This window comes from Hyperolius riggenbachi, chromosome 2 (assembly GCF_040937935.1).
Source record: "Hyperolius riggenbachi isolate aHypRig1 chromosome 2, aHypRig1.pri, whole genome shotgun sequence".
Lineage (NCBI taxonomy): Eukaryota > Metazoa > Chordata > Amphibia > Anura > Hyperoliidae > Hyperolius > Hyperolius riggenbachi.
Genome location: NC_090647.1, coordinates 571,633,200 through 571,659,038, shown reverse-complemented (window position 1 = coordinate 571,659,038; position 25,839 = coordinate 571,633,200). Strand labels below are relative to the sequence as shown.

Genomic DNA, 25,839 nt, shown 5'->3' with positions numbered 1-25,839 from the left:
GTCTTGTATCTGGGGTGGCTTGTTGTCTACCCTCTGATAGCTGCACACAGTCTTGCATCTGGGGTGGCTTGTTGTCTACCCTCTGATAATTGCGCTTAGTCTTGTATCTGGAGGTGGCTTGTTGTCTACCCTCTGATAATTGCACACAGTCTTGTATCTGGGGTGGCTTGTTGTCTACCCTCTGATAATTGCACATAGTCTTGTATCTGGGGTGGCTTGTTGTCTACCCTCTGATAATTGCACACAGTCTTGTATCTGGGGTGGCTTGTTGTCTACCCTCTGATAATTGCACACAGTCTTGTATCTGGGGTGGCTTGTTGTCTACTCTCTGATAATTGCACACAGTCTTGTATCTAGGGTGGCTTGTTGTCTACCCTCTGATAATTGCACACAGTCTTGTATCTGGGGTGGCTTGTTGTCTACCCTCTGATAATTGCACAAAGTCTTGTATCTGGGGGTGGCTTGTTGTCTACCCTCTGATAATTGCACACAGTCTTGTATCTGGGGGTGGCTTGTTGTCTACCCTCTGATAATTGCACACAGTCTTGTATTTGGGGGTGGCTTGTTGTCTACCCTCTGATAATTGCACACAGTCTTGTATCTGGGGGTGGCTTGTTGTCTACCCTCTGATAATTGCACACAGTCTTGTATCTGGGCGTGGCTTGTTGTCTACCCTCTGATAATTGCACATAGTCTTGTATCGGGGCGTGGCTTGTTGTCTACCCTGTGATAATTGCACACAGTCTTGTATCTGGGGTGGCTTGTTGTCTACCCTCTGATAATTGCACACAGTCTTGTATCTGGGGTGGCTTGTTGTCTACCCTCTGATAATTGCACACAGTCTTGTATCTGGGGTGGCTTGTTGTCTACCCTCTGATAATTGCGCATAGTCTTGTATCTGGAGGTGGCTTGTTGTTTACCCTCTGATAATTGCACACAGTCTTGTATCTGGGGGTGGCTTGTCTACCCTCTGATAATTGCACACAGTCTTGTATCTGGGGTGGCTTGTTGTCTACCCTCTGATAATTGCACACAATCTTGTATCTGGGGTGGCTTGTTGTCTACCCTCTGATAATTGCACACAGTCTTGTATCTGGGCGTGGCTTGTTGTCTACCCTCTGATAATTGCACATAGTCTTGTATCTGGGGTGGCTTGTTGTCTACCCTCTGATAATTGCACACAGTCTTGTATCTGGGCGTGGCTTGTTGTCTACCCTCTGATAATTGCACATAGTCTTGTATCTGGGGTGGCTTGTTGTCTACCCTCTGATAATTGCACACAGTCTTGTATCTGGGGTGGCTTGTTGTCTACCCTCTGATAATTGCACACAGTCTTGTATCTGGGGTGGCTTGTTGTCTACCCTCTGATAATTGCACACAGTCTTGTATCTGGGCGTGGCTTGTTGTCTACCCTCTGATAATTGCACATAGTCTTGTATCTGGGGTGGCTTGTTGTCTACCCTCTGATAATTGCACACAGTCTTGTATCTGATGGTGGCTTGTTGTCTACCCTCTGATAATTGCACACAGTCTTGTATCTGGGGGTGGCTTGTTGTCTACCCTCTGATAATTGCACATAGTCTTGTATCTGGGGTGGCTTGTTGTCTACCCTCTGATAATTGCACACAGTCTTGTATCTGGGGTGGCTTGTTGTCTACCCTCTGATAATTGCACACAGTCTTGTATCTGGGGTGGCTTGTTGTCTACCCTCTGATAATTGCACACAGTCTTGTATCTGGGGGTTGCCTGTTGTCTACCCTCTGATAATTGCACACAGTCTTATATCTGGGGGTGGCTTGTTGTCTACCCTCTGATAATTGCGCATAGTCTTGTATCTGGGGGTGGCTTGTTGTCTACCCTCTGATAATTGCACACAGTCTTGTATCTGGGGGTGGCTTGTTGTCTACCCTCTGATAATTGCACACAGTCTTGTATCTGGGGTGGCTTGTTGTCTACCCTCTGATAATTGCACACAGTCTTGTATCTGGGGGTGGCTTGTTGTCTGCCCTCTGATAATTGCACACAGTCTTGTATCTGGGGGTGGCTTGTTGTCTACCCTCTGATAATTGCACACAGTCTTGTATCTGGGGGTGGCTTGTTGTCTACCCTCTGATAATTGCACACAGTCTTGTATCTGGGGGTGGCTTGTTGTCTACCCTCTGATAATTGCACACAGTCTTGTATCTGGGCGTGGCTTGTTGTCTACCCTGTGATAATTGCACACAGTCTTGTATCTGGGGTGGCTTGTTGTCTACCCTCTGATAATTGCACACAGTCTTGTATCTGGGGTGGCTTGTTGTCTACCCTCTGATAGCTGCACACAGTCTTGCATCTGGGGTGGCTTGTTGTCTACCCTCTGATAATTGCGCTTAGTCTTGTATCTGGAGGTGGCTTGTTGTCTACCCTCTGATAATTGCACACAGTCTTGTATCTGGGGTGGCTTGTTGTCTACCCTCTGATAATTGCACATAGTCTTGTATCTGGGGTGGCTTGTTGTCTACCCTCTGATAATTGCACACAGTCTTGTATCTGGGGTGGCTTGTTGTCTACCCTCTGATAATTGCACACAGTCTTGTATCTGGGGTGGCTTGTTGTCTACTCTCTGATAATTGCACACAGTCTTGTATCTAGGGTGGCTTGTTGTCTACCCTCTGATAATTGCACACAGTCTTGTATCTGGGGTGGCTTGTTGTCTACCCTCTGATAATTGCACAAAGTCTTGTATCTGGGGGTGGCTTGTTGTCTACCCTCTGATAATTGCACACAGTCTTGTATCTGGGGGTGGCTTGTTGTCTACCCTCTGATAATTGCACACAGTCTTGTATTTGGGGGTGGCTTGTTGTCTACCCTCTGATAATTGCACACAGTCTTGTATCTGGGGGTGGCTTGTTGTCTACCCTCTGATAATTGCACACAGTCTTGTATCTGGGGGTGGCTTGTTGTCTACCCTCTGATAATTGCACACAGTCTTGTATCTGGGGGTGGCTTGTTGTCTACCCTCTGATAATTGCACACAGTCTTGTATCTGGGGTGGCTTGTTGTCTACCCTCTGATAATTGCACACAGTCTTGTATCTGGGGGTGGCTTGTTGTCTACCCTCTGATAATTGCACACAGTCTTGTATCTGGGGGTGGCTTGTTGTCTGCCCTCTGATAATTGCACAGTCTTGTATCTGGGCGTGGCTTGTTGTCTACCCTCTGATAATTGCACATAGTCTTGTATCTGGGGAGGCTTGTTGTCTACCCTCTGATAATTGCACACAGTCTTGTATCTGGGGTGGCTTGTTGTCTACCCTCTGATAATTGCACACAGTCTTGTATCTGGGCGTGGCTTGTTGTCTACCCTCTGATAATTGCACACAGTCTTGTATCTGGGGGTGGCTTGTTGTCTACCCTCTGATAATTGCACACAGTCTTGTATCTGGGGGTGGCTTGTTGTCTGCCCTCTGATAATTGCACACAGTCTTGTATCTGGGCGTGGCTTGTTGTCTACCCTCTGATAATTGCACACAGTCTTGTATCTGGGGTGGCTTGTTGTCTACCCTCTGATAATTGCACACAGTCTTGTATCTGGGCGTGGCTTGTTGTCTACCCTCTGATAATTGCACACAGTCTTGTATCTGGGGTGGCTTGTTGTCTACCCTCTGATAATTGCACACAGTCTTGTATCTGATGGTGGCTTGTTGTCTACCCTCTGATAATTGCACACAGTCTTGTATCTGGGGTGGCTTGTTGTCTACCCTCTGATAATTGCACACAGTCTTGTATCTGGGGGTGGCTTGTTGTCTACCCTCTGATAATTGCACACAGTCTTGTATCTGGGTGTGGCTTGTTGTCTACCCTCTGATAATTGCACATAGTCTTGTATCTGGGGTGGCTTGTTGTCTACCCTCTGATAATTGCACACAGTCTTGTATCTGGGCGTGGCTTGTTGTCTACCCTCTGATAATTGCACACAGTCTTGTATCTGGGGTGGCTTGTTGTCTACCCTCTGATAATTGCACACAGTCTTGTATCTGGGGTGGCTTGTTGTCTACCCTCTGATAATTGCACACAGTCTTTTATCTGGGGTGGCTTGTTGTCTACCCTCTGATAATTGCACACAGTCTTGTATCTGGGGTGGCTTGTTGTCTACCCTCTGATAATTGCACACAGTCTTGTATCTGGGGTGGCTTGTTGTCTACCCTCTGATAATTGCACACAGTCTTGTATCTGGGGGTGGCTTGTTGTCTACCCTCTGATAATTGCACACAGTCTTGTATCTGGGGTGGCTTGTTGTCTACCCTCTGATAATTGCACACAGTCTTGTATCTGGGGTGGCTTGTTGTCTACCCTCTGATAATTGCACACAGTCTTGTATCTGGGCGTGGCTTGTTGTCTACCCTCTGATAATTGCACACAGTCTTGTATCTGGGGTGGCTTGTTGTCTACCCTCTGATAATTGCACACAGTCTTGTATCTGGGGTGGCTTGTTGTCTACCCTCTGATAATTGCACACAGTCTTGTATCTGGGGTGGCTTGTTGTCTACCCTCTGATAATTGCACACAGTCTTGTATCTGGGGTGGCTTGTTGTCTACCCTCTGATAATTGCACACAGTCTTGTATCTGGGGTGGCTTGTTGTCTACCCTCTGATAATTGCACACAGTCTTGTATCTGGGGTGGCTTGTTGTCTACCCTCTGATAATTGCACACAGTCTTGTATCTGGGGTGGCTTGTTGTCTACCCTCTGATAATTGCACACAGTCTTGTATCTGGGGTGGCTTGTTGTCTACCCTCTGATAATTGCACACAGTCTTGTATCTGGGAGTGGCTTGTTGTCTACCCTCTGATAATTGCACACAGTCTTGTATCTGGGGTGGCTTGTTGTCTACCCTCTGATAATTGCACACAGTCTTGTATCTGGGGGTGGCTTGTTGTCTACCCTCTGATAATTGCACACAGTCTTGTATCTGGGCGTGGCTTGTTGTCTACCCTCTGATAATTGCACATAGTCTTGTATCTGGGGTGGCTTGTTGTCTACCCTCTGATAATTGCACACAGTCTTGTATCTGGGCGTGGCTTGTTGTCTACCCTCTGATAATTGCACTTAGTCTTGTATCTGGGGTGGCTTGTTGTCTACCCTCTGATAATTGCACACAGTCTTGTATCTGGGGTGGCTTGTTGTCTACCCTCTGATAATTGCACACAGTCTTGTATCTGGGGTGGCTTGTTGTCTACCCTCTGATAATTGCACACAGTCTTGTATCTGGGGGTGGCTTGTTGTCTACCCTCTGATAATTGCACACAGTCTTGTATCTGGGGTGGCTTGTTGTCTACCCTCTGATAATTGCACACAGTCTTGTATCTGATGGTGGCTTGTTGTCTACCCTCTGATAATTGCACACAGTCTTGTATCTGGGGGTGGCTTGTTGTCTACCCTCTGATAATTTCACATAGTCTTGTATCTGGAGGTGGCTTGTTGTCTACCCTCTGATAATTGCACATAGTCTTTTATCTGGGGGTGGCTTGTTGTCTACCCTCTGATAATTGCACATAGTCTTGTATCTGGGGGTGGCCTGTTGTCTACCCTCTGATAATTGCACACAGTCTTGTATCTGGGGTGGCTTGTTGTCTACCCTCTGATAATTGCACACAGTCTTGTATCTGATGGTGGCTTGTTGTCTACCCTCTGATAATTGCACACAGTCTTGTATCTGGGGTGGCTTGTTGTCTACCCTCTGATAATTGCACACAGTCTTGTATCTGGGGGTGGCTTGTTGTCTACCCTCTGATAATTGCACACAGTCTTGTATCTGGGTGTGGCTTGTTGTCTACCCTCTGATAATTGCACATAGTCTTGTATCTGGGGTGGCTTGTTGTCTACCCTCTGATAATTGCACACAGTCTTGTATCTGGGCGTGGCTTGTTGTCTACCCTCTGATAATTGCACATAGTCTTGTATCTGGGGTGGCTTGTTGTCTACCCTCTGATAATTGCACACAGTCTTGTATCTGGGGTGGCTTGTTGTCTACCCTCTGATAATTGCACACAGTCTTGTATCTGGGGTGGCTTGTTGTCTACCCTCTGATAATTGCACACAGTCTTGTATCTGGGGTGGCTTGTTGTCTACCCTCTGATAATTGCACACAGTCTTGTATCTGGGGGTGGCTTGTTGTCTACCCTCTGATAATTGCACACAGTCTTGTATCTGGGGTGGCTTGTTGTCTACCCTCTGATAATTGCACACAGTCTTGTATCTGGGGTGGCTTGTTGTCTACCCTCTGATAATTGCACACAGTCTTGTATCTGGGGTGGCTTGTTGTCTACCCTCTGATAATTGCACACAGTCTTGTATCTGGGCGTGGCTTGTTGTCTACCCTCTGATAATTGCACACAGTCTTGTATCTGGGGTGGCTTGTTGTCTACCCTCTGATAATTGCACACAGTCTTGTATCTGGGGTGGCTTGTTGTCTACCCTCTGATAATTGCACACAGTCTTGTATCTGGGGTGGCTTGTTGTCTACCCTCTGATAATTGCACACAGTCTTGTATCTGGGGTGGCTTGTTGTCTACCCTCTGATAATTGCACACAGTCTTGTATCTGGGGTGGCTTGTTGTCTACCCTCTGATAATTGCACACAGTCTTGTATCTGGGGTGGCTTGTTGTCTACCCTCTGATAATTGCACACAGTCTTGTATCTGGGGTGGCTTGTTGTCTACCCTCTGATAATTGCACACAGTCTTGTATCTGGGAGTGGCTTGTTGTCTACCCTCTGATAATTGCACACAGTCTTGTATCTGGGGTGGCTTGTTGTCTACCCTCTGATAATTGCACACAGTCTTGTATCTGGGGGTGGCTTGTTGTCTACCCTCTGATAATTGCACACAGTCTTGTATCTGGGCGTGTCTTGTTGTCTACCCTCTGATAATTGCACACAGTCTTGTATCTGGGGGTGGCTTGTTGTCTACCCTCTGATAATTGCACACAGTCTTGTATCTGGGTGTGGCTTGTTGTCTACCCTCTGATAATTGCACATAGTCTTGTATCTGGGGTGGCTTGTTGTCTACCCTCTGATAATTGCACACAGTCTTGTATCTGGGCGTGGCTTGTTGTCTACCCTCTGATAATTGCACATAGTCTTGTATCTGGGGTGGCTTGTTGTCTACCCTCTGATAATTGCACACAGTCTTGTATCTGGGGTGGCTTGTTGTCTACCCTCTGATAATTGCACACAGTCTTGTATCTGGGGTGGCTTGTTGTCTACCCTCTGATAATTGCACACAGTCTTGTATCTGGGGTGGCTTGTTGTCTACCCTCTGATAATTGCACACAGTCTTGTATCTGGGGGTGGCTTGTTGTCTACCCTCTGATAATTGCACACAGTCTTGTATCTGGGGTGGCTTGTTGTCTACCCTCTGATAATTGCACACAGTCTTGTATCTGGGGTGGCTTGTTGTCTACCCTCTGATAATTGCACACAGTCTTGTATCTGGGGTGGCTTGTTGTCTACCCTCTGATAATTGCACACAGTCTTGTATCTGGGCGTGGCTTGTTGTCTACCCTCTGATAATTGCACACAGTCTTGTATCTGGGGTGGCTTGTTGTCTACCCTCTGATAATTGCACACAGTCTTGTATCTGGGGTGGCTTGTTGTCTACCCTCTGATAATTGCACACAGTCTTGTATCTGGGGTGGCTTGTTGTCTACCCTCTGATAATTGCACACAGTCTTGTATCTGGGGTGGCTTGTTGTCTACCCTCTGATAATTGCACACAGTCTTGTATCTGGGGTGGCTTGTTGTCTACCCTCTGATAATTGCACACAGTCTTGTATCTGGGGTGGCTTGTTGTCTACCCTCTGATAATTGCACACAGTCTTGTATCTGGGAGTGGCTTGTTGTCTACCCTCTGATAATTGCACACAGTCTTGTATCTGGGGTGGCTTGTTGTCTACCCTCTGATAATTGCACACAGTCTTGTATCTGGGGGTGGCTTGTTGTCTACCCTCTGATAATTGCACACAGTCTTGTATCTGGGCGTGTCTTGTTGTCTACCCTCTGATAATTGCACATAGTCTTGTATCTGGGGTGGCTTGTTGTCTACCCTCTGATAATTGCACACAGTCTTGTATCTGGGCGTGGCTTGTTGTCTACCCTCTGATAATTGCACTTAGTCTTGTATCTGGGGTGGCTTGTTGTCTACCCTCTGATAATTGCACACAGTCTTGTATCTGGGGTGGCTTGTTGTCTACCCTCTGATAATTGCACACAGTCTTGTATCTGGGGTGGCTTGTTGTCTACCCTCTGATAATTGCACACAGTCTTGTATCTGGGGGTGGCTTGTTGTCTACCCTCTGATAATTGCACACAGTCTTGTATCTGGGGTGGCTTGTTGTCTACCCTCTGATAATTGCACACAGTCTTGTATCTGATGGTGGCTTGTTGTCTACCCTCTGATAATTGCACACAGTCTTGTATCTGGGGGTGGCTTGTTGTCTACCCTCTGATAATTGCACATAGTCTTGTATCTGGAGGTGGCTTGTTGTCTACCCTCTGATAATTGCACATAGTCTTTTATCTGGGGGTGGCTTGTTGTCTACCCTCTGATAATTGCACATAGTCTTGTATCTGGGGGTGGCCTGTTGTCTACCCTCTGATAATTGCACACAGTCTTGTATCTGGGGTGGCTTGTTGTCTACCCTCTGATAATTGCACAAAGTCTTGTATCTGGGGTGGCTTGTTGTCTACCCTCTGATAATTGCACATAGTCTTTTATCTGGGGGTGGCTTGTTGTCTACCCTCTGATAATTGCACATAGTCTTGTATCTGGGGGTGGCCTGTTGTCTACCCTCTGATAATTGCACACAGTCTTGTATCTGGGGTGGCTTGTTGTCTACCCTCTGATAATTGCACAAAGTCTTGTATCTGGGGTGGCTTGTTGTCTACCCTCTGATAATTGCACACAGTCTTGTATCTGGGGTGGCTTGTTGTCTACCCTCTGATAATTGCACACAGTCTTGTATCTGGGGTGGCTTGTTGTCTACCCTCTGATAATTGCACACAGTCTTGTATCTGGGGGTGGCCTGTTGTCTACCCTCTGATAATTGCACACAGTCTTGTATCTGGGGTGGCTTCTTGTCTACCCTCTGATAATTGCGCATAGTCTTGTATCTGGAGGTGGCTTGTTGTCTACCCTCTGATAATTGCACACAGTCTTGTATCTGGGGGTGGCTTGTTGTCTACCCTCTGATAATTGCACACAGTCTTGTATCTGGGGTGGCTTGCTGTCTACCCTCTGATAATTGCACACAGTCTTGTATCTGGGGTGGCTTGTTGTCTACCCTCTGATAATTGCACACAGTCTTGTATCTGGGGGTGGCTTGTTGTCTGCCCTCTGATAATTGCACACAGTCTTGTATCTGGGGGTGGCTTGTTGTCTACCCTCTGATTATTGCACACAGTCTTGTATCTGGGGGTGGCTTGTTGTCTACCCTCTGATAATTGCACATAGTCTTGTATTTGGGGGTGGCTTGTTGTCTACCCTCTGATTATTGCACACAGTCTTGTATCTGGGGGTGGCTTGTTGTCTACCCTCTGACAATTGCACATAGTCTTGTATCGGGGCGTGGCTTGTTGTCTACCCTCTGATAATTGCACACAGTCTTGTATCTGGGCGTGGCTTGTTGTCTACCCTCTGATAATTGCACATAGTCTTGTATCGGGGCGTGGCTTGTTGTCTACCCTGTGATAATTGCACACAGTCTTGTATCTGGGGTGGCTTGTTGTCTACCCTCTGATAATTGCACACAGTCTTGTATCTGGGGTGGCTTGTTGTCTACCCTCTGATAATTGCACACAGTCTTGTATCTGGGGTGGCTTGTTGTCTACCCTCTGATAATTGCGCATAGTCTTGTATCTGGAGGTGGCTTGTTGTTTACCCTCTGATAATTGCACACAGTCTTGTATCTGGGGGTGGCTTGTCTACCCTCTGATAATTGCACACAGTCTTGTATCTGGGGTGGCTTGTTGTCTACCCTCTGATAATTGCACACAATCTTGTATCTGGGGTGGCTTGTTGTCTACCCTCTGATAATTGCACACAGTCTTGTATCTGGGCGTGGCTTGTTGTCTACCCTCTGATAATTGCACATAGTCTTGTATCTGGGGTGGCTTGTTGTCTACCCTCTGATAATTGCACACAGTCTTGTATCTGGGCGTGGCTTGTTGTCTACCCTCTGATAATTGCACATAGTCTTGTATCTGGGGTGGCTTGTTGTCTACCCTCTGATAATTGCACACAGTCTTGTATCTGGGGTGGCTTGTTGTCTACCCTCTGATAATTGCACACAGTCTTGTATCTGGGGTGGCTTGTTGTCTACCCTCTGATAATTGCACACAGTCTTGTATCTGGGCGTGGCTTGTTGTCTACCCTCTGATAATTGCACATAGTCTTGTATCTGGGGTGGCTTGTTGTCTACCCTCTGATAATTGCACACAGTCTTGTATCTGATGGTGGCTTGTTGTCTACCCTCTGATAATTGCACACAGTCTTGTATCTGGGGGTGGCTTGTTGTCTACCCTCTGATAATTGCACATAGTCTTGTATCTGGGGTGGCTTGTTGTCTACCCTCTGATAATTGCACACAGTCTTGTATCTGGGGTGGCTTGTTGTCTACCCTCTGATAATTGCACACAGTCTTGTATCTGGGGTGGCTTGTTGTCTACCCTCTGATAATTGCACACAGTCTTGTATCTGGGGGTTGCCTGTTGTCTACCCTCTGATAATTGCACACAGTCTTATATCTGGGGGTGGCTTGTTGTCTACCCTCTGATAATTGCGCATAGTCTTGTATCTGGGGGTGGCTTGTTGTCTACCCTCTGATAATTGCACACAGTCTTGTATCTGGGGGTGGCTTGTTGTCTACCCTCTGATAATTGCACACAGTCTTGTATCTGGGGTGGCTTGTTGTCTACCCTCTGATAATTGCACACAGTCTTGTATCTGGGGGTGGCTTGTTGTCTGCCCTCTGATAATTGCACACAGTCTTGTATCTGGGGGTGGCTTGTTGTCTACCCTCTGATACTTGCACACAGTCTTGTATCTGGGGGTGGCTTGTTGTCTACCCTCTGATAATTGCACACAGTCTTGTATCTGGGGGTGGCTTGTTGTCTACCCTCTGATAATTGCACACAGTCTTGTATCTGGGCGTGGCTTGTTGTCTACCCTGTGATAATTGCACACAGTCTTGTATCTGGGGTGGCTTGTTGTCTACCCTCTGATAATTGCACACAGTCTTGTATCTGGGGTGGCTTGTTGTCTACCCTCTGATAGCTGCACACAGTCTTGCATCTGGGGTGGCTTGTTGTCTACCCTCTGATAATTGCGCTTAGTCTTGTATCTGGAGGTGGCTTGTTGTCTACCCTCTGATAATTGCACACAGTCTTGTATCTGGGGTGGCTTGTTGTCTACCCTCTGATAATTGCACATAGTCTTGTATCTGGGGTGGCTTGTTGTCTACCCTCTGATAATTGCACACAGTCTTGTATCTGGGGTGGCTTGTTGTCTACCCTCTGATAATTGCACACAGTCTTGTATCTGGGGTGGCTTGTTGTCTACTCTCTGATAATTGCACACAGTCTTGTATCTAGGGTGGCTTGTTGTCTACCCTCTGATAATTGCACACAGTCTTGTATCTGGGGTGGCTTGTTGTCTACCCTCTGATAATTGCACAAAGTCTTGTATCTGGGGGTGGCTTGTTGTCTACCCTCTGATAATTGCACACAGTCTTGTATCTGGGGGTGGCTTGTTGTCTACCCTCTGATAATTGCACACAGTCTTGTATTTGGGGGTGGCTTGTTGTCTACCCTCTGATAATTGCACACAGTCTTGTATCTGGGGGTGGCTTGTTGTCTACCCTCTGATAATTGCACACAGTCTTGTTTCTGGGGGTGGCTTGTTGTCTACCCTCTGATAATTGCACACAGTCTTGTATCTGGGGGTGGCTTGTTGTCTACCCTCTGATAATTGCACACAGTCTTGTATCTGGGGTGGCTTGTTGTCTACCCTCTGATAATTGCACACAGTCTTGTATCTGGGGGTGGCTTGTTGTCTACCCTCTGATAATTGCACACAGTCTTGTATCTGGGGGTGGCTTGTTGTCTGCCCTCTGATAATTGCACAGTCTTGTATCTGGGGGTGGCTTGTTGTCTACCCTCTGATAATTGCACATAGTCTTGTATCTGGGGAGGCTTGTTGTCTACCCTCTGATAATTGCACACAGTCTTGTATCTGGGGTGGCTTGTTGTCTACCCCCTGATAATTGCACACAGTCTTGTATCTGGGCGTGGCTTGTTGTCTACCCTCTGATAATTGCACACAGTCTTGTATCTGGGGGTGGCTTGTTGTCTACCCTCTGATAATTGCACACAGTCTTGTATCTGGGGGTGGCTTGTTGTCTGCCCTCTGATAATTGCACAGTCTTGTATCTGGGGGTGGCTTGTTGTCTACCCTCTGATTATTGCACACAGTCTTGTATCTGGGGGTGGCTTGTTGTCTACCCTCTGATAGCTGCACACAGTCTTGCATCTGGGGTGGCTTGTTGTCTACCCTCTGATAATTGCACACCGTCTTGTATCTGGGCGTGGCTTGTTGTCTACCCTCTGATAATTGCACACAGTCTTGTATCTGGGGGTGGCTTGTTGTCTACCCTCTGATTATTGCACACAGTCTTGTATCTGGGGGTGGCTTGTTGTCTACCCTCTGATAATTGCACACAGTCTTGTATCTGGGGTGGCTTGTTGTCTACCCTCTGATAATTGCACAGTCTTGTATCTGGGGTGGCTTGTTGTCTACCCTCTGATAATTGCACACAGTCTTGTATCTGGGGTGGCTTGTTGTCTACCCTCTGATAATTGCACACAGTCTTGTATCTGGGGTGGCTTGTTGTCTACCCTCTGATAATTGCACACAGTCTTGTAGCTGGGTGTGGCTTGTTGTCTACCCTCTGATAATTGCACATAGTCTTGTATCTGGGGGTGGCTTGTTGTCTGCCCTCTGATAATTGCACACAGTCTTGTATCTGGGGGTGGCTTGTTGTCTACCCTCTGATAATTGCACACAGTCTTGTATCTGGGGGTGGCTTGTTGTCTACCCTCTGATAATTGCACACAGTCTTGTATCTGGGGGTGGCTTGTTGTCTACCCTCTGATAATTGCACACAGTCTTGTATCTGGGCGTGGCTTGTTGTCTACCCTGTGATAATTGCACACAGTCTTGTATCTGGGGTGGCTTGTTGTCTACCCTCTGATAATTGCACACAGTCTTGTATCTGGGGTGGCTTGTTGTCTACCCTCTGATAGCTGCACACAGTCTTGCATCTGGGGTGGCTTGTTGTCTACCCTCTGATAATTGCGCATAGTCTTGTATCTGGAGGTGGCTTGTTGTCTACCCTCTGATAATTGCACACAGTCTTGTATCTGGGGTGGCTTGTTGTCTACCCTCTGATAATTGCACATAGTCTTGTATCTGGGGTGGCTTGTTGTCTACCCTCTGATAATTGCACACAGTCTTGTATCTGGGGTGGCTTGTTGTCTACCCTCTGATAATTGCACACAGTCTTGTATCTGGGGTGGCTTGTTGTCTACTCTCTGATAATTGCACACAGTCTTGTATCTAGGGTGGCTTGTTGTCTACCCTCTGATAATTGCACACAGTCTTGTGTCTGGGGTGGCTTGTTGTCTACCCTCTGATAATTGCACAAAGTCTTGTATCTGGGGGTGGCTTGTTGTCTACCCTCTGATAATTGCACACAGTCTTGTATCTGGGGGTGGCTTGTTGTCTACCCTCTGATAATTGCACACAGTCTTGTATCTGGGGGTGGCTTGTTGTCTACCCTCTGATAATTGCACACAGTCTTGTATCTGGGGGTGGCTTGTTGTCTACCCTCTGATAATTGCACACAGTCTTGTATCTGGGGGTGGCTTGTTGTCTACCCTCTGATAATTGCACACAGTCTTGTATCTGGGGGTGGCTTGTTGTCTACCCTCTGATAATTGCACACAGTCTTGTATCTGGGGTGGCTTGTTGTCTACCCTCTGATAATTGCACACAGTCTTGTATCTGGGGGTGGCTTGTTGTCTACCCTCTGATAATTGCACACAGTCTTGTATCTGGGGGTGGCTTGTTGTCTGCCCTCTGATAATTGCACAGTCTTGTATCTGGGGGTGGCTTGTTGTCTACCCTCTGATAATTGCACATAGTCTTGTATCTGGGGAGGCTTGTTGTCTACCCTCTGATAATTGCACACAGTCTTGTATCTGGGGTGGCTTGTTGTCTACCCTCTGATAATTGCACACAGTCTTGTATCTGGGCGTGGCTTGTTGTCTACCCTCTGATAATTGCACACAGTCTTGTATCTGGGGGTGGCTTGTTGTCTACCCTCTGATAATTGCACACAGTCTTGTATCTGGGGGTGGCTTGTTGTCTGCCCTCTGATAATTGCACAGTCTTGTATCTGGGGGTGGCTTGTTGTCTACCCTCTGATTATTGCACACAGTCTTGTATCTGGGGGTGGCTTGTTGTCTACCCTCTGATAGCTGCACACAGTCTTGCATCTGGGGTGGCTTGTTGTCTACCCTCTGATAATTGCACACCGTCTTGTATCTGGGCGTGGCTTGTTGTCTACCCTCTGATAATTGCACACAGTCTTGTATCTGGGGGTGGCTTGTTGTCTACCCTCTGATTATTGCACACAGTCTTGTATCTGGGGGTGGCTTGTTGTCTACCCTCTGATAATTGCACACAGTCTTGTATCTGGGGTGGCTTGTTGTCTACCCTCTGATAATTGCACAGTCTTGTATCTGGGGTGGCTTGTTGTCTACCCTCTGATAATTGCACACAGTCTTGTATCTGGGGTGGCTTGTTGTCTACCCTCTGATAATTGCACACAGTCTTGTATCTGGGGTGGCTTGTTGTCTACCCTCTGATAATTGCACACAGTCTTGTAGCTGGGTGTGGCTTGTTGTCTACCCTCTGATAATTGCACATAGTCTTGTATCTGGGGGTGGCTTGTTGTCTACCCTCTGATAATTGCACAGTCTTGTATCTGGGGTGGCTTGTTGTCTACCCTCTGATAATTGCACATAGTCTTGTATCTGGGGTGGCTTGTTGTTTACCCTCTGATAATTGCACATAGTCTTGTATCTGGGGGTGGCTTGTTGTCTACCCTCTGATAATTGCACAGTCTTGTATCTGGGGTGGCTTGTTGTCTACCCTCTGATAATTGCACACCGTCTTGTATCTGGGCGTGGCTTGTTGTCTACCCTCTGATAATTGCACACAGTCTTGTATCTGGGGGTGGCTTGTTGTCTACCCTCTGATTATTGCACACAGTCTTGTATCTGGGGTGGCTTGTTGTCTACCCTCTGATAATTGCACATAGTCTTGTATCTGGGGTGGCTTGTTGTTTACCCTCTGATAATTGCACATAGTCTTGTATCTGGGGGTGGCTTGTTGTCTACCCTCTGATAATTGCACAGTCTTGTATCTGGGGTGGCTTGTTGTCTACCCTCTGATAATTGCACATAGTCTTGTATCTGGGGTGGCTTGTTGTCTGCCCTCTGATAATTGCACACAGTCTTGTATCTGGGGTGGCTTGTTGTCTACCCTCTGATAATTGCACACCGTCTTGTATCTGGGGTGGCTTGTTGTCTACCCTCTGATAATTGCACACAGCCTTGTATCTGGGGTGGCTTGTTGTCTACCCTCTGATAATTGCACATAGTTTTGTATCTGGGGTGGCTTGTTGTCTACCCTCTGATAATTGCACACAGTCTTGTATCTGGGGTGGCTTGTTGTCTACTCTCTGATAATTGCACACAGTCTTGCATCTGGGTTGGCTTGTTGTCTACCCTCTGATAATTGCACACAGCCTTGTATCTGGGGTGGCTTGTTGTTTACACTCTGATAATTGCACACAGCCTTGTATCTGGGGTGGCTTGTTGTCTACCCTCTGATAATTGCACATAGTCTTGTATCTGGGGTGGCTTGTTGTCTACCCTCTGATAAATGCACATAGTCTTGTATCTGGGGTGGCTTGTTGTCTACCCTCTGATAATTGCACACAGTCTTGTATCTGGGGTGGCTTGTTGTCTACCCTCTGATAATTGCACACAGTCTTGTATCTGGGGGTGGCCTGTTGTCTACCCTCTGATAATTGCACACAGTCTTGTATCTGGGGTGGCTTGTTGTCTACCCTCTGATAATTGCACATAGTCTTTTATCTGGGGGTGGCTTGTTGTCTACCCTCTGATAATTGCACATAGTCTTGTATCTGGGGGTGGCCTGTTGTCTACCCTCTGATAATTGCACACAGTCTTGTATCTGGGGTGGCTTGTTGTCTACCCTCTGATAATTGCACAAAGTCTTGTATCTGGGGTGGCTTGTTGTCTACCCTCTGATAATTGCACACAGTCTTGTATCTGGGGTGGCTTGTTGTCTACCCTCTGATAATTGCACACAGTCTTGTATCTGGGGTGGCTTGTTGTCTACCCTCTGATAATTGCACACAGTCTTGTATCTGGGGGTGGCCTGTTGTCTACCCTCTGATAATTGCACACAGTCTTGTATCTGGGGTGGCTTGTTGTCTACCCTCTGATAATTGCGCATAGTCTTGTATCTGGAGGTGGCTTGTTGTCTACCCTCTGATAATTGCACACAGTCTTGTATCTGGGGGTGGCTTGTTGTCTACCCTCTGATAATTGCACACAGTCTTGTATCTGGGGTGGCTTGTTGTCTACCCTCTGATAATTGCACACAGTCTTGTATCTGGGGTGGCTTGTTGTCTACCCTCTGATAATTGCACACAGTCTTGTATCTGGGGGTGGCTTGTTGTCTGCCCTCTGATAATTGCACACAGTCTTGTATCTGGGGGTGGCTTGTTGTCTACCCTCTGATTATTGCACACAGTCTTGTATCTGGGGGTGGCTTGTTGTCTACCCTCTGATAATTGCACATAGTCTTGTATTTGGGGGTGGCTTGTTGTCTACCCTCTGATTATTGCACACAGTCTTGTATCTGGGGGTGGCTTGTTGTCTACCCTCTGATAATTGCACATAGTCTTGTATCGGGGCGTGGCTTGTTGTCTACCCTCTGATAATTGCACACAGTCTTGTATCTGGGCGTGGCTTGTTGTCTACCCTCTGATAATTGCACATAGTCTTGTATCGGGGCGTGGCTTGTTGTCTACCCTGTGATAATTGCACACAGTCTTGTATCTGGGGTGGCTTGTTGTCTACCCTCTGATAATTGCACACAGTCTTGTATCTGGGGTGGCTTGTTGTCTACCCTCTGATAATTGCACACAGTCTTGTATCTGGGGTGGCTTGTTTTCTACCCTCTGATAATTGCGCATAGTCTTGTATCTGGAGGTGGCTTGTTGTTTACCCTCTGATAATTGCACACAGTCTTGTATCTGGGGGTGGCTTGTCTACCCTCTGATAATTGCACACAGTCTTGTATCTGGGGTGGCTTGTTGTCTACCCTCTGATAATTGCACACAATCTTGTATCTGGGGTGGCTTGTTGTCTACCCTCTGATTATTGCACACAGTCTTGTATCTGGGCGTGGCTTGTTGTCTACCCTCTGATAATTGCACATAGTCTTGTATCTGGGGTGGCTTGTTGTCTACCCTCTGATAATTGCACACAGTCTTGTATCTGGGCGTGGCTTGTTGTCTACCCTCTGATAATTGCACATAGTCTTGTATCTGGGGTGGCTTGTTGTCTACCCTCTGATAATTGCACACAGTCTTGTATCTGATGGTGGCTTGTTGTCTACCCTCTGATAATTGCACACAGTCTTGTATCTGGGGGTGGCTTGTTGTCTACCCTCTGATAATTGCACATAGTCTTGTATCTGGGGTGGCTTGTTGTCTACCCTCTGATAATTGCACACAGTCTTGTATCTGGGGTGGCTTGTTGTCTACCCTCTGATAATTGCACACAGTCTTGTATCTGGGGGTTGCCTGTTGTCTACCCTCTGATAATTGCACACAGTCTTGTATCTGGGGGTGGCTTGTTGTCTACCCTCTGATAATTGCGCATAGTCTTGTATCTGGGGGTGGCTTGTTGTCTACCCTCTGATAATTGCACACAGTCTTGTATCTGGGGGTGGCTTGTTGTCTACCCTCTGATAATTGCACACAGTCTTGTATCTGGGGTGGCTTGTTGTCTACCCTCTGATAATTGCACACAGTCTTGTATCTGGGGGTGGCTTGTTGTCTGCCCTCTGATAATTGCACACAGTCTTGTATCTGGGGGTGGCTTGTTGTCTACCCTCTGATAATTGCACACAGTCTTGTATCTGGGGGTGGCTTGTTGTCTACCCTCTGATAATTGCACACAGTCTTGTATCTGGGGGTGGCTTGTTGTCTACCCTCTGATAATTGCACACAGTCTTGTATCTGGGCGTGGCTTGTTGTCTACCCTGTGATAATTGCACACAGTCTTGTATCTGGGGTGGCTTGTTGTCTACCCTCTGATAATTGCACACAGTCTTGTATCTGGGGTGGCTTGTTGTCTACCCTCTGATAGCTGCACACAGTCTTGCATCTGGGGTGGCTTGTTGTCTACCCTCTGATAATTGCGCATAGTCTTGTATCTGGAGGTGGCTTGTTGTCTACCCTCTGATAATTGCACACAGTCTTGTATCTGGGGTGGCTTGTTGTCTACCCTCTGATAATTGCACATAGTCTTGTATCTGGGGTGGCTTGTTGTCTACCCTCTGATAATTGCGCATAGTCTTGTATCTGGAGGTGGCTTGTTTTTTACCCTCTGATAATTGCACACAGTCTTGTATCTGGGGGTGGCTTGTCTACCCTCTGATAATTGCACACAGTCTTGTATCTGGGGTGGCTTGTTGTCTACCCTCTGATAATTGCACACAATCTTGTATCTGGGGTGGCTTGTTGTCTACCCTCTGATAATTGCACACAGTCTTGTATCTGGGCGTGGCTTGTTGTCTACCCTCTGATAATTGCACATAGTCTTGTATCTGGGGTGGCTTGTTGTCTACCCTCTGATAATTGCACACAGTCTTGTATCTGGGCGTGGCTTGTTGTCTACCCTCTGATAATTGCACATAGTCTTGTATCTGGGGTGGCTTGTTGTCTACCCTCTGATAATTGCACACAGTCTTGTATCTGGGGTGGCTTGTTGTCTACCCTCTGATAATTGCACACAGTCTTGTATCTGGGGTGGCTTGTTGTCTACCCTCTGATAATTGCACACAGTCTTGTATCTGGGCGTGGCTTGTTGTCTACCCTCTGATAATTGCACATAGTCTTTTATCTGGGGTGGCTTGTTGTCTACCCTCTGATAATTGCACACAGTCTTGTATCTGATGGTGGCTTGTTGTCTACCCTCTGATAATTGCACACAGTCTTGTATCTGGGGGTGGCTTGTTGTCTACCCTCTGATAATTGCACATAGTCTTGTATCTGGGGTGGCTTGTTGTCTACCCTCTGATAATTGCACACAGTCTTGTATCTGGGGTGGCTTGTTGTCTACCCTCTGATAATTGCACACAGTCTTGTATCTGGGGTGGCTTGTTGTCTACCCTCTGATAATTGCACACAGTCTTGTATCTGGGGGTTGCCTGTTGTCTACCCTCTGATAATTGCACACAGTCTTGTATCTGGGGGTGGCTTGTTGTCTACCCTCTGATAATTGCACACAGTCTTGTATCTGGGGTGGCTTGTTGTCTACCCTCTGATAATTGCGCATAGTCTTGTATCTGGGGGTGGCTTGTTGTCTACCCTCTGATAATTGCACACAGTCTTGTATCTGGGGGTGGCTTGTTGTCTACCCTCTGATAATTGCACACAGTCTTGTATCTGGGGTGGCTTGTTGTCTACCCTCTGATAATTGCACACAGTCTTGTATCTGGGGGTGGCTTGTTGTCTGCCCTCTGATAATTGCACACAGTCTTGTATCTGGGGGTGGCTTGTTGTCTACCCTCTGATAATTGCACACAGTCTTGTATCTGGGGGTGGCTTGTTGTCTACCCTCTGATAATTGCACACAGTCTTGTATCTGGGGGTGGCTTGTTGTCTACCCTCTGATAATTGCACACAGTCTTGTATCTGGGGGTGGCTTGTTGTCTACCCTCTGATAATTGCACACAGTCTTGTATCTGGGCGTGGCTTGTTGTCTACCCTGTGATAATTGCACACAGTCTTGTATCTGGGGTGGCTTGTTGTCTACCCTCTGATAATTGCACACAGTCTTGTATCTGGGGTGGCTTGTTGTCTACCCTCTGATAGCTGCACACAGTCTTGCATCTGGGGTGGCTTGTTGTCTACCCTCTGATAATTGCGCATAGTCTTGTATCTGGAGGTGGCTTGTTGTCTACCCTCTGATAATTGCACACAGTCTTGTATCTGGGGTGGCTTGTTGTCTACCCTCTGATAATTGCACATAGTCTTGTATCTGGGGTGGCTTGTTGTCTACCCTCTGATAATTGCACACAGTCTTGTATCTGGGGTGGCTTGTTGTCTACCCTCTGATAATTGCACACAGTCTTGTATCTGGGGTGGCTTGTTGTCTACTCTCTGATAATTGCACACAGTCTTGTATCTAGGGTGGCTTGTTGTCTACCCTCTGATAATTGCACACAGTCTTGTATCTGGGGTGGCTTGTTGTCTACCCTCTGATAATTGCACAAAGTCTTGTATCTGGGGGTGGCTTGTTGTCTACCCTCTGATAATTGCACACAGTCTTGTATCTGGGGGTGGCTTGTTGTCTACCCTCTGATAATTGCACACAGTCTTGTATCTGGGGGTGGCTTGTTGTCTACCCTCTGATAATTGCACACAGTCTTGTATCTGGGGGTGGCTTGTTGTCTACCCTCTGATAATTGCACACAGTCTTGTATCTGGGGGTGGCTTGTTGTCTACCCTCTGATAATTGCACACAGTCTTGTATCTGGGGTGGCTTGTTGTCTACCCTCTGATAATTGCACACAGTCTTGTATCTGGGGGTGGCTTGTTGTCTACCCTCTGATAATTGCACACAGTCTTGTATCTGGGGGTGGCTTGTTGTCTGCCCTCTGATAATTGCACAGTCTTGTATCTGGGGGTGGCTTGTTGTCTACCCTCTGATAATTGCACATAGTCTTGTATCTGGGGAGGCTTGTTGTCTACCCTCTGATAATTGCACACAGTCTTGTATCTGGGGTGGCTTGTTGTCTACCCTCTGATAATTGCACACAGTCTTGTATCTGGGGGTGGCTTGTTGTCTACCCTCTGATAATTGCACACAGTCTTGTATCTGGGGGTGGCTTGTTGTCTACCCTCTGATAATTGCACACAGTCTTGTATCTGGGGGTGGCTTGTTGTCTGCCCTCTGATAATTGCACAGTCTTGTATCTGGGGGTGGCTTGTTGTCTACCCTCTGATTATTGCACACAGTCTTGTATCTGGGGGTGGCTTGTTGTCTACCCTCTGATAGCTGCACACAGTCTTGCATCTGGGGTGGCTTGTTGTCTACCCTCTGATAATTGAACACCGTCTTGTATCTGGGCGTGGCTTGTTGTCTACCCTCTGATAATTGCACACAGTCTTGTATCTGGGGGTGGCTTGTTGTCTACCCTCTGATTATTGCACACAGTCTTGTATCTGGGGGTGGCTTGTTGTCTACCCTCTGATAATTGCACACAGTCTTGTATCTGGGGTGGCTTGTTGTCTACCCTCTGATAATTGCACACAGTCTTGTATCTGGGTGTGGCTTGTTGTCTACCCTCTGATAATTGCACATAGTCTTGTATCTGGGGGTGGCTTGTTGTCTACCCTCTGATAATTGCACAGTCTTGTATCTGGGGTGGCTTGTTGTCTACCCTCTGATAATTGCACATAGTCTTGTATCTGGGGTGGCTTGTTGTTTACCCTCTGATAATTGCACATAGTCTTGTATCTGGGGGTGGCTTGTTGTCTACCCTCTGATAATTGCACAGTCTTGTATCTGGGGTGGCTTGTTGTCTACCCTCTGATAATTGCACACCGTCTTGTATCTGGGCGTGGCTTGTTGTCTACCCTCTGATAATTGCACACAGTCTTGTATCTGGGGGTGGCTTGTTGTCTACCCTCTGATTATTGCACACAGTCTTGTATCTGGGGGTGGCTTGTTGTCTACCCTCTGATAATTGCACACAGTCTTGTATCTGGGGTGGCTTGTTGTCTACCCTCTGATAATTGCACAGTCTTGTATCTGGGGTGGCTTGTTGTCTACCCTCTGATAATTGCACACAGTCTTGTATCTGGGGTGGCTTGTTGTCTACCCTCTGATAATTGCACACAGTCTTGTATCTGGGGTGGCTTGTTGTCTACCCTCTGATAATTGCACACAGTCTTGTATCTGGGTGTGGCTTGTTGTCTACCCTCTGATAATTGCACATAGTCTTGTATCTGGGGGTGGCTTGTTGTCTACCCTCTGATAATTGCACAGTCTTGTATCTGGGGTGGCTTGTTGTCTACCCTCTGATAATTGCACATAGTCTTGTATCTGGGGTGGCTTGTTGTTTACCCTCTGATAATTGCACATAGTCTTGTATCTGGGGGTGGCTTGTTGTCTACCCTCTGATAATTGCACAGTCTTGTATCTGGGGTGGCTTGTTGTCTACCCTCTGATAATTGCACATAGTCTTGTATCTGGGGTGGCTTGTTGTCTGCCCTCTGATAATTGCACACAGTCTTGTATCTGGGGTGGCTTGTTGTCTACCCTCTGATAATTGCACACCGTCTTGTATCTGGGGTGGCTTGTTGTCTACCCTCTGATAATTGCACACAGCCTTGTATCTGGGGTGGCTTGTTGTTTACACTCTGATAATTGCACACAGTCTTGTATCTGGGGTGGCTTGTTGTCTACCCTCTGATAATTGCACATAGTTTTGTATCTGGGGTGGCTTGTTGTCTACCCTCTGATAATTGCACACAGTCTTGTATCTGGGGTGGCTTGTTGTCTACTCTCTGATAATTGCACACAGTCTTGCATCTGGGTTGGCTTGTTGTCTACCCTCTGATAATTGCACACAGCCTTGTATCTGGGGTGGCTTGTTGTTTACACTCTGATAATTGCACACAGCCTTGTATCTGGGGTGGCTTGTTGTCTACCCTCTGATAATTGCACATAGTCTTGTATCTGGGGTGGCTTGTTGTCTACCCTCTGATAATTGCACATAGTCTTGTATCTGGGGTGGCTTGTTGTCTACCCTCTGATAATTGCACACAGTCTTGTATCTGGGGGTGGCCTGTTGTCTACCCTCTGATAATTGCACACAGTCTTGTATCTGGGGTGGCTTGTTGTCTACCCTCTGATAATTGCGCATAGTCTTGTATCTGGAGGTGGCTTGTTGTCTACCCTCTGATAATTGCACACAGTCTTGTATCTGGGGGTGGCTTGTTGTCTGCCCTCTAATAATTGCACACAGTCTTGTATCTGGGGGTGGCTTGTTGTCTACCCTCTGATTATTGCACACAGTCTTGTATCTGGGGGTGGCTTGTCTACCCTCTGATAATTGCACACAGTCTTGTATCTGGGGTGGCTTGTTGTCTACCCTCTGATAATTGCACACAGTCTTGTATCTGGGGGTGGCTTGTTGTCTGCCCTCTGATAATTGCACATAGTCTTGTATCTGGGGTGGCTTGTTGTCTACCCTCTGATAATTGCACACAGTCTTGTATCTGGAGGTGGCTTTTTGTCTACCCTCTGATAATTGCACATAGTCTTGTATCTGGGGTGGCTTGTTGTCTACCCTCTGATAATTGCACACAGTCTTGTATCTGGGTGTGGCTTGTTGTCTACCCTCTGATAATTGCACACAGTCTTGTATCTGGGGTGGCTTGTTGTCTACCCTCTGATAATTGCGCATAGTCTTGTATCTGGGGTGGCCTGTTGTCTACCCTCTGATAATTGCACACAGTCTTGTATCTGGGGGTGGCTTGTTGTCTACCCTCTGATAATTGCACACAGTCTTGTATCTGGGGGTGGCTTGTTGTCTACCCTCTGATAATTGCACACAGTCTTGTATCTGGGGGTGGCTTGTTGTCTACCCTCTGATAATTGCACACAGTCTTGTATCTGGGCGTGGCTTGTTGTCTACCCTCTGATAATTGCACATAGTCTTGTATCTGGGGTGGCTTGTTGTCTACCCTCTGATAATTGCACACAGTCTTGTATCTGGGCGTGGCTTGTTGTCTACCCTCTGATAATTGCACACAGTCTTGTATCTGGGGGTGGCTTGTTGTCTACCCTCTGATAATTGCACACAGTCTTGTATCTGGGGGTGGCTTGTTGTCTACCCTCTGATAATTGCACACAGTCTTGTATCTGGGGGTGGCTTGTTGTCTACCCTCTGATAATTGCACATAGTCTTGTATCTGGGGGTGGCTTGTTGTCTACCCTCTGATTATTGCACACAGTCTTGTATCTGGGCGTGGCTTGTTGTCTACCCTGTGATAATTGCACACAGTCTTGTATCTGGGGGTGGCTTGTTGTCTACCCTCTGATAATTGCACACAGTCTTGTATCTGGGGTGGCTTGTTGTCTACCCTCTGATAATTGCACACAGCCTTGTATCTGGGGTGGCTTGTTGTCTACTCTCTGATAATTGCACACAGTCTTGCATCTGGGGTGGCTTGTTGTCTACCCTCTGATAATTGCACACAGCCTTGTATCTGGGGTGGCTTGTTGTCTACCCTCTGATAATTGCACACAGTCTTGTATCTGGGGGTGGCTTGTTGTCTACCCTCTGATAATTGCACACAGTCTTGTATCTGGGGGTGGCTTGTTGTCTACCCTCTGATAATTGCACATAGTCTTGTATCTGGGGTGGCTTGTTGTCTACCCTCTGATAATTGCACACAGTCTTGTATCTGGGGGTGGCTTGTTGTCTACCCTGTGATAATTGCACACAGTCTTGTATCTGGGCGTGGCTTGTTGTCTACCCTCTGATAATTGCACACAGTCTTGTATCTGGGGTGGCTTGTTGTCTACCCTCTGATAATTGCGCATAGTCTTGTATCTGGAGGTGGCTTGTTGTCTACCCTCTGATAATTGCACACAGCCTTGTATCTGGGGTGGCTTGTTGTTTACACTCTGATAAGGTTGGCCATTTGGTTACCTTAGTTTGCATTATGCTATACTGTGTAGCTTGTCCCACAATAGCCCCTCTCATTGGCACGGTCAGATATAATGTTATTTTAATATAAAAATTGCAGCTAAAATGTATCTCCAAATTTAAACATCAAAAACATATGTATTTTTTTATTTATTTATATTTATTTTAATTTGGAGATAAATTATAGCTGCCATTTTCATATTAAAGTATCATTATATCTGACCACACCTATGACAGGGGCTATATTCTGTGGGGCAAGCTCTGTGCAGATAGTGTGTGTTACGCTCTCTCAGCCCACTCGGGTCTGCGTTGCCAGAGCCAATCTCTCTCCTCGATTTAGTACGCATAACAGTCTGGGTAATGTATAGGTAAGCTTTATTATTGCTGTCTGTCCATTCTTTTTTTTCCTTAACTCTTCCCCCCACGAGGTGCACGTGGACAAGACACACAAGGTAGTCACCACTCCGGCCTTCATGGGCCAGGCTCCGCTGCATAGGATATTTGATGGGATTGGGGCCATGGTGTCCAGCGTCATCAAGCTGACTGGGAAATGAAGAGTTAAGTGTTTGCGCACCGTCCATTGGGTGGTCTGGCCATGGATGCTGGATATCATGTGACTAGAATTGTGAAGAAATGAATGTACTCTGCATTGAACTGTGATTCTCAATAAATTCTCCTTTGCATCTCCA

The 25,839-nt window shown here is 46.9% G+C and overlaps 1 protein-coding gene across 1 annotated transcript in view; it reads left to right on the top strand.

Annotated features, from left to right (window-relative positions):
- Positions 1-25,839, top strand: part of GATD3 (glutamine amidotransferase class 1 domain containing 3) — an 81,944-nt gene extending 56,105 nt beyond the window's left edge. The window contains exon 7 of the mRNA XM_068266327.1: positions 25,576-25,839. Coding sequence (XP_068122428.1) covers positions 25,576-25,704 — 129 coding nt within the window. The 3' untranslated portion in view covers positions 25,705-25,839. The remainder of the gene's footprint in view (positions 1-25,575) is intronic.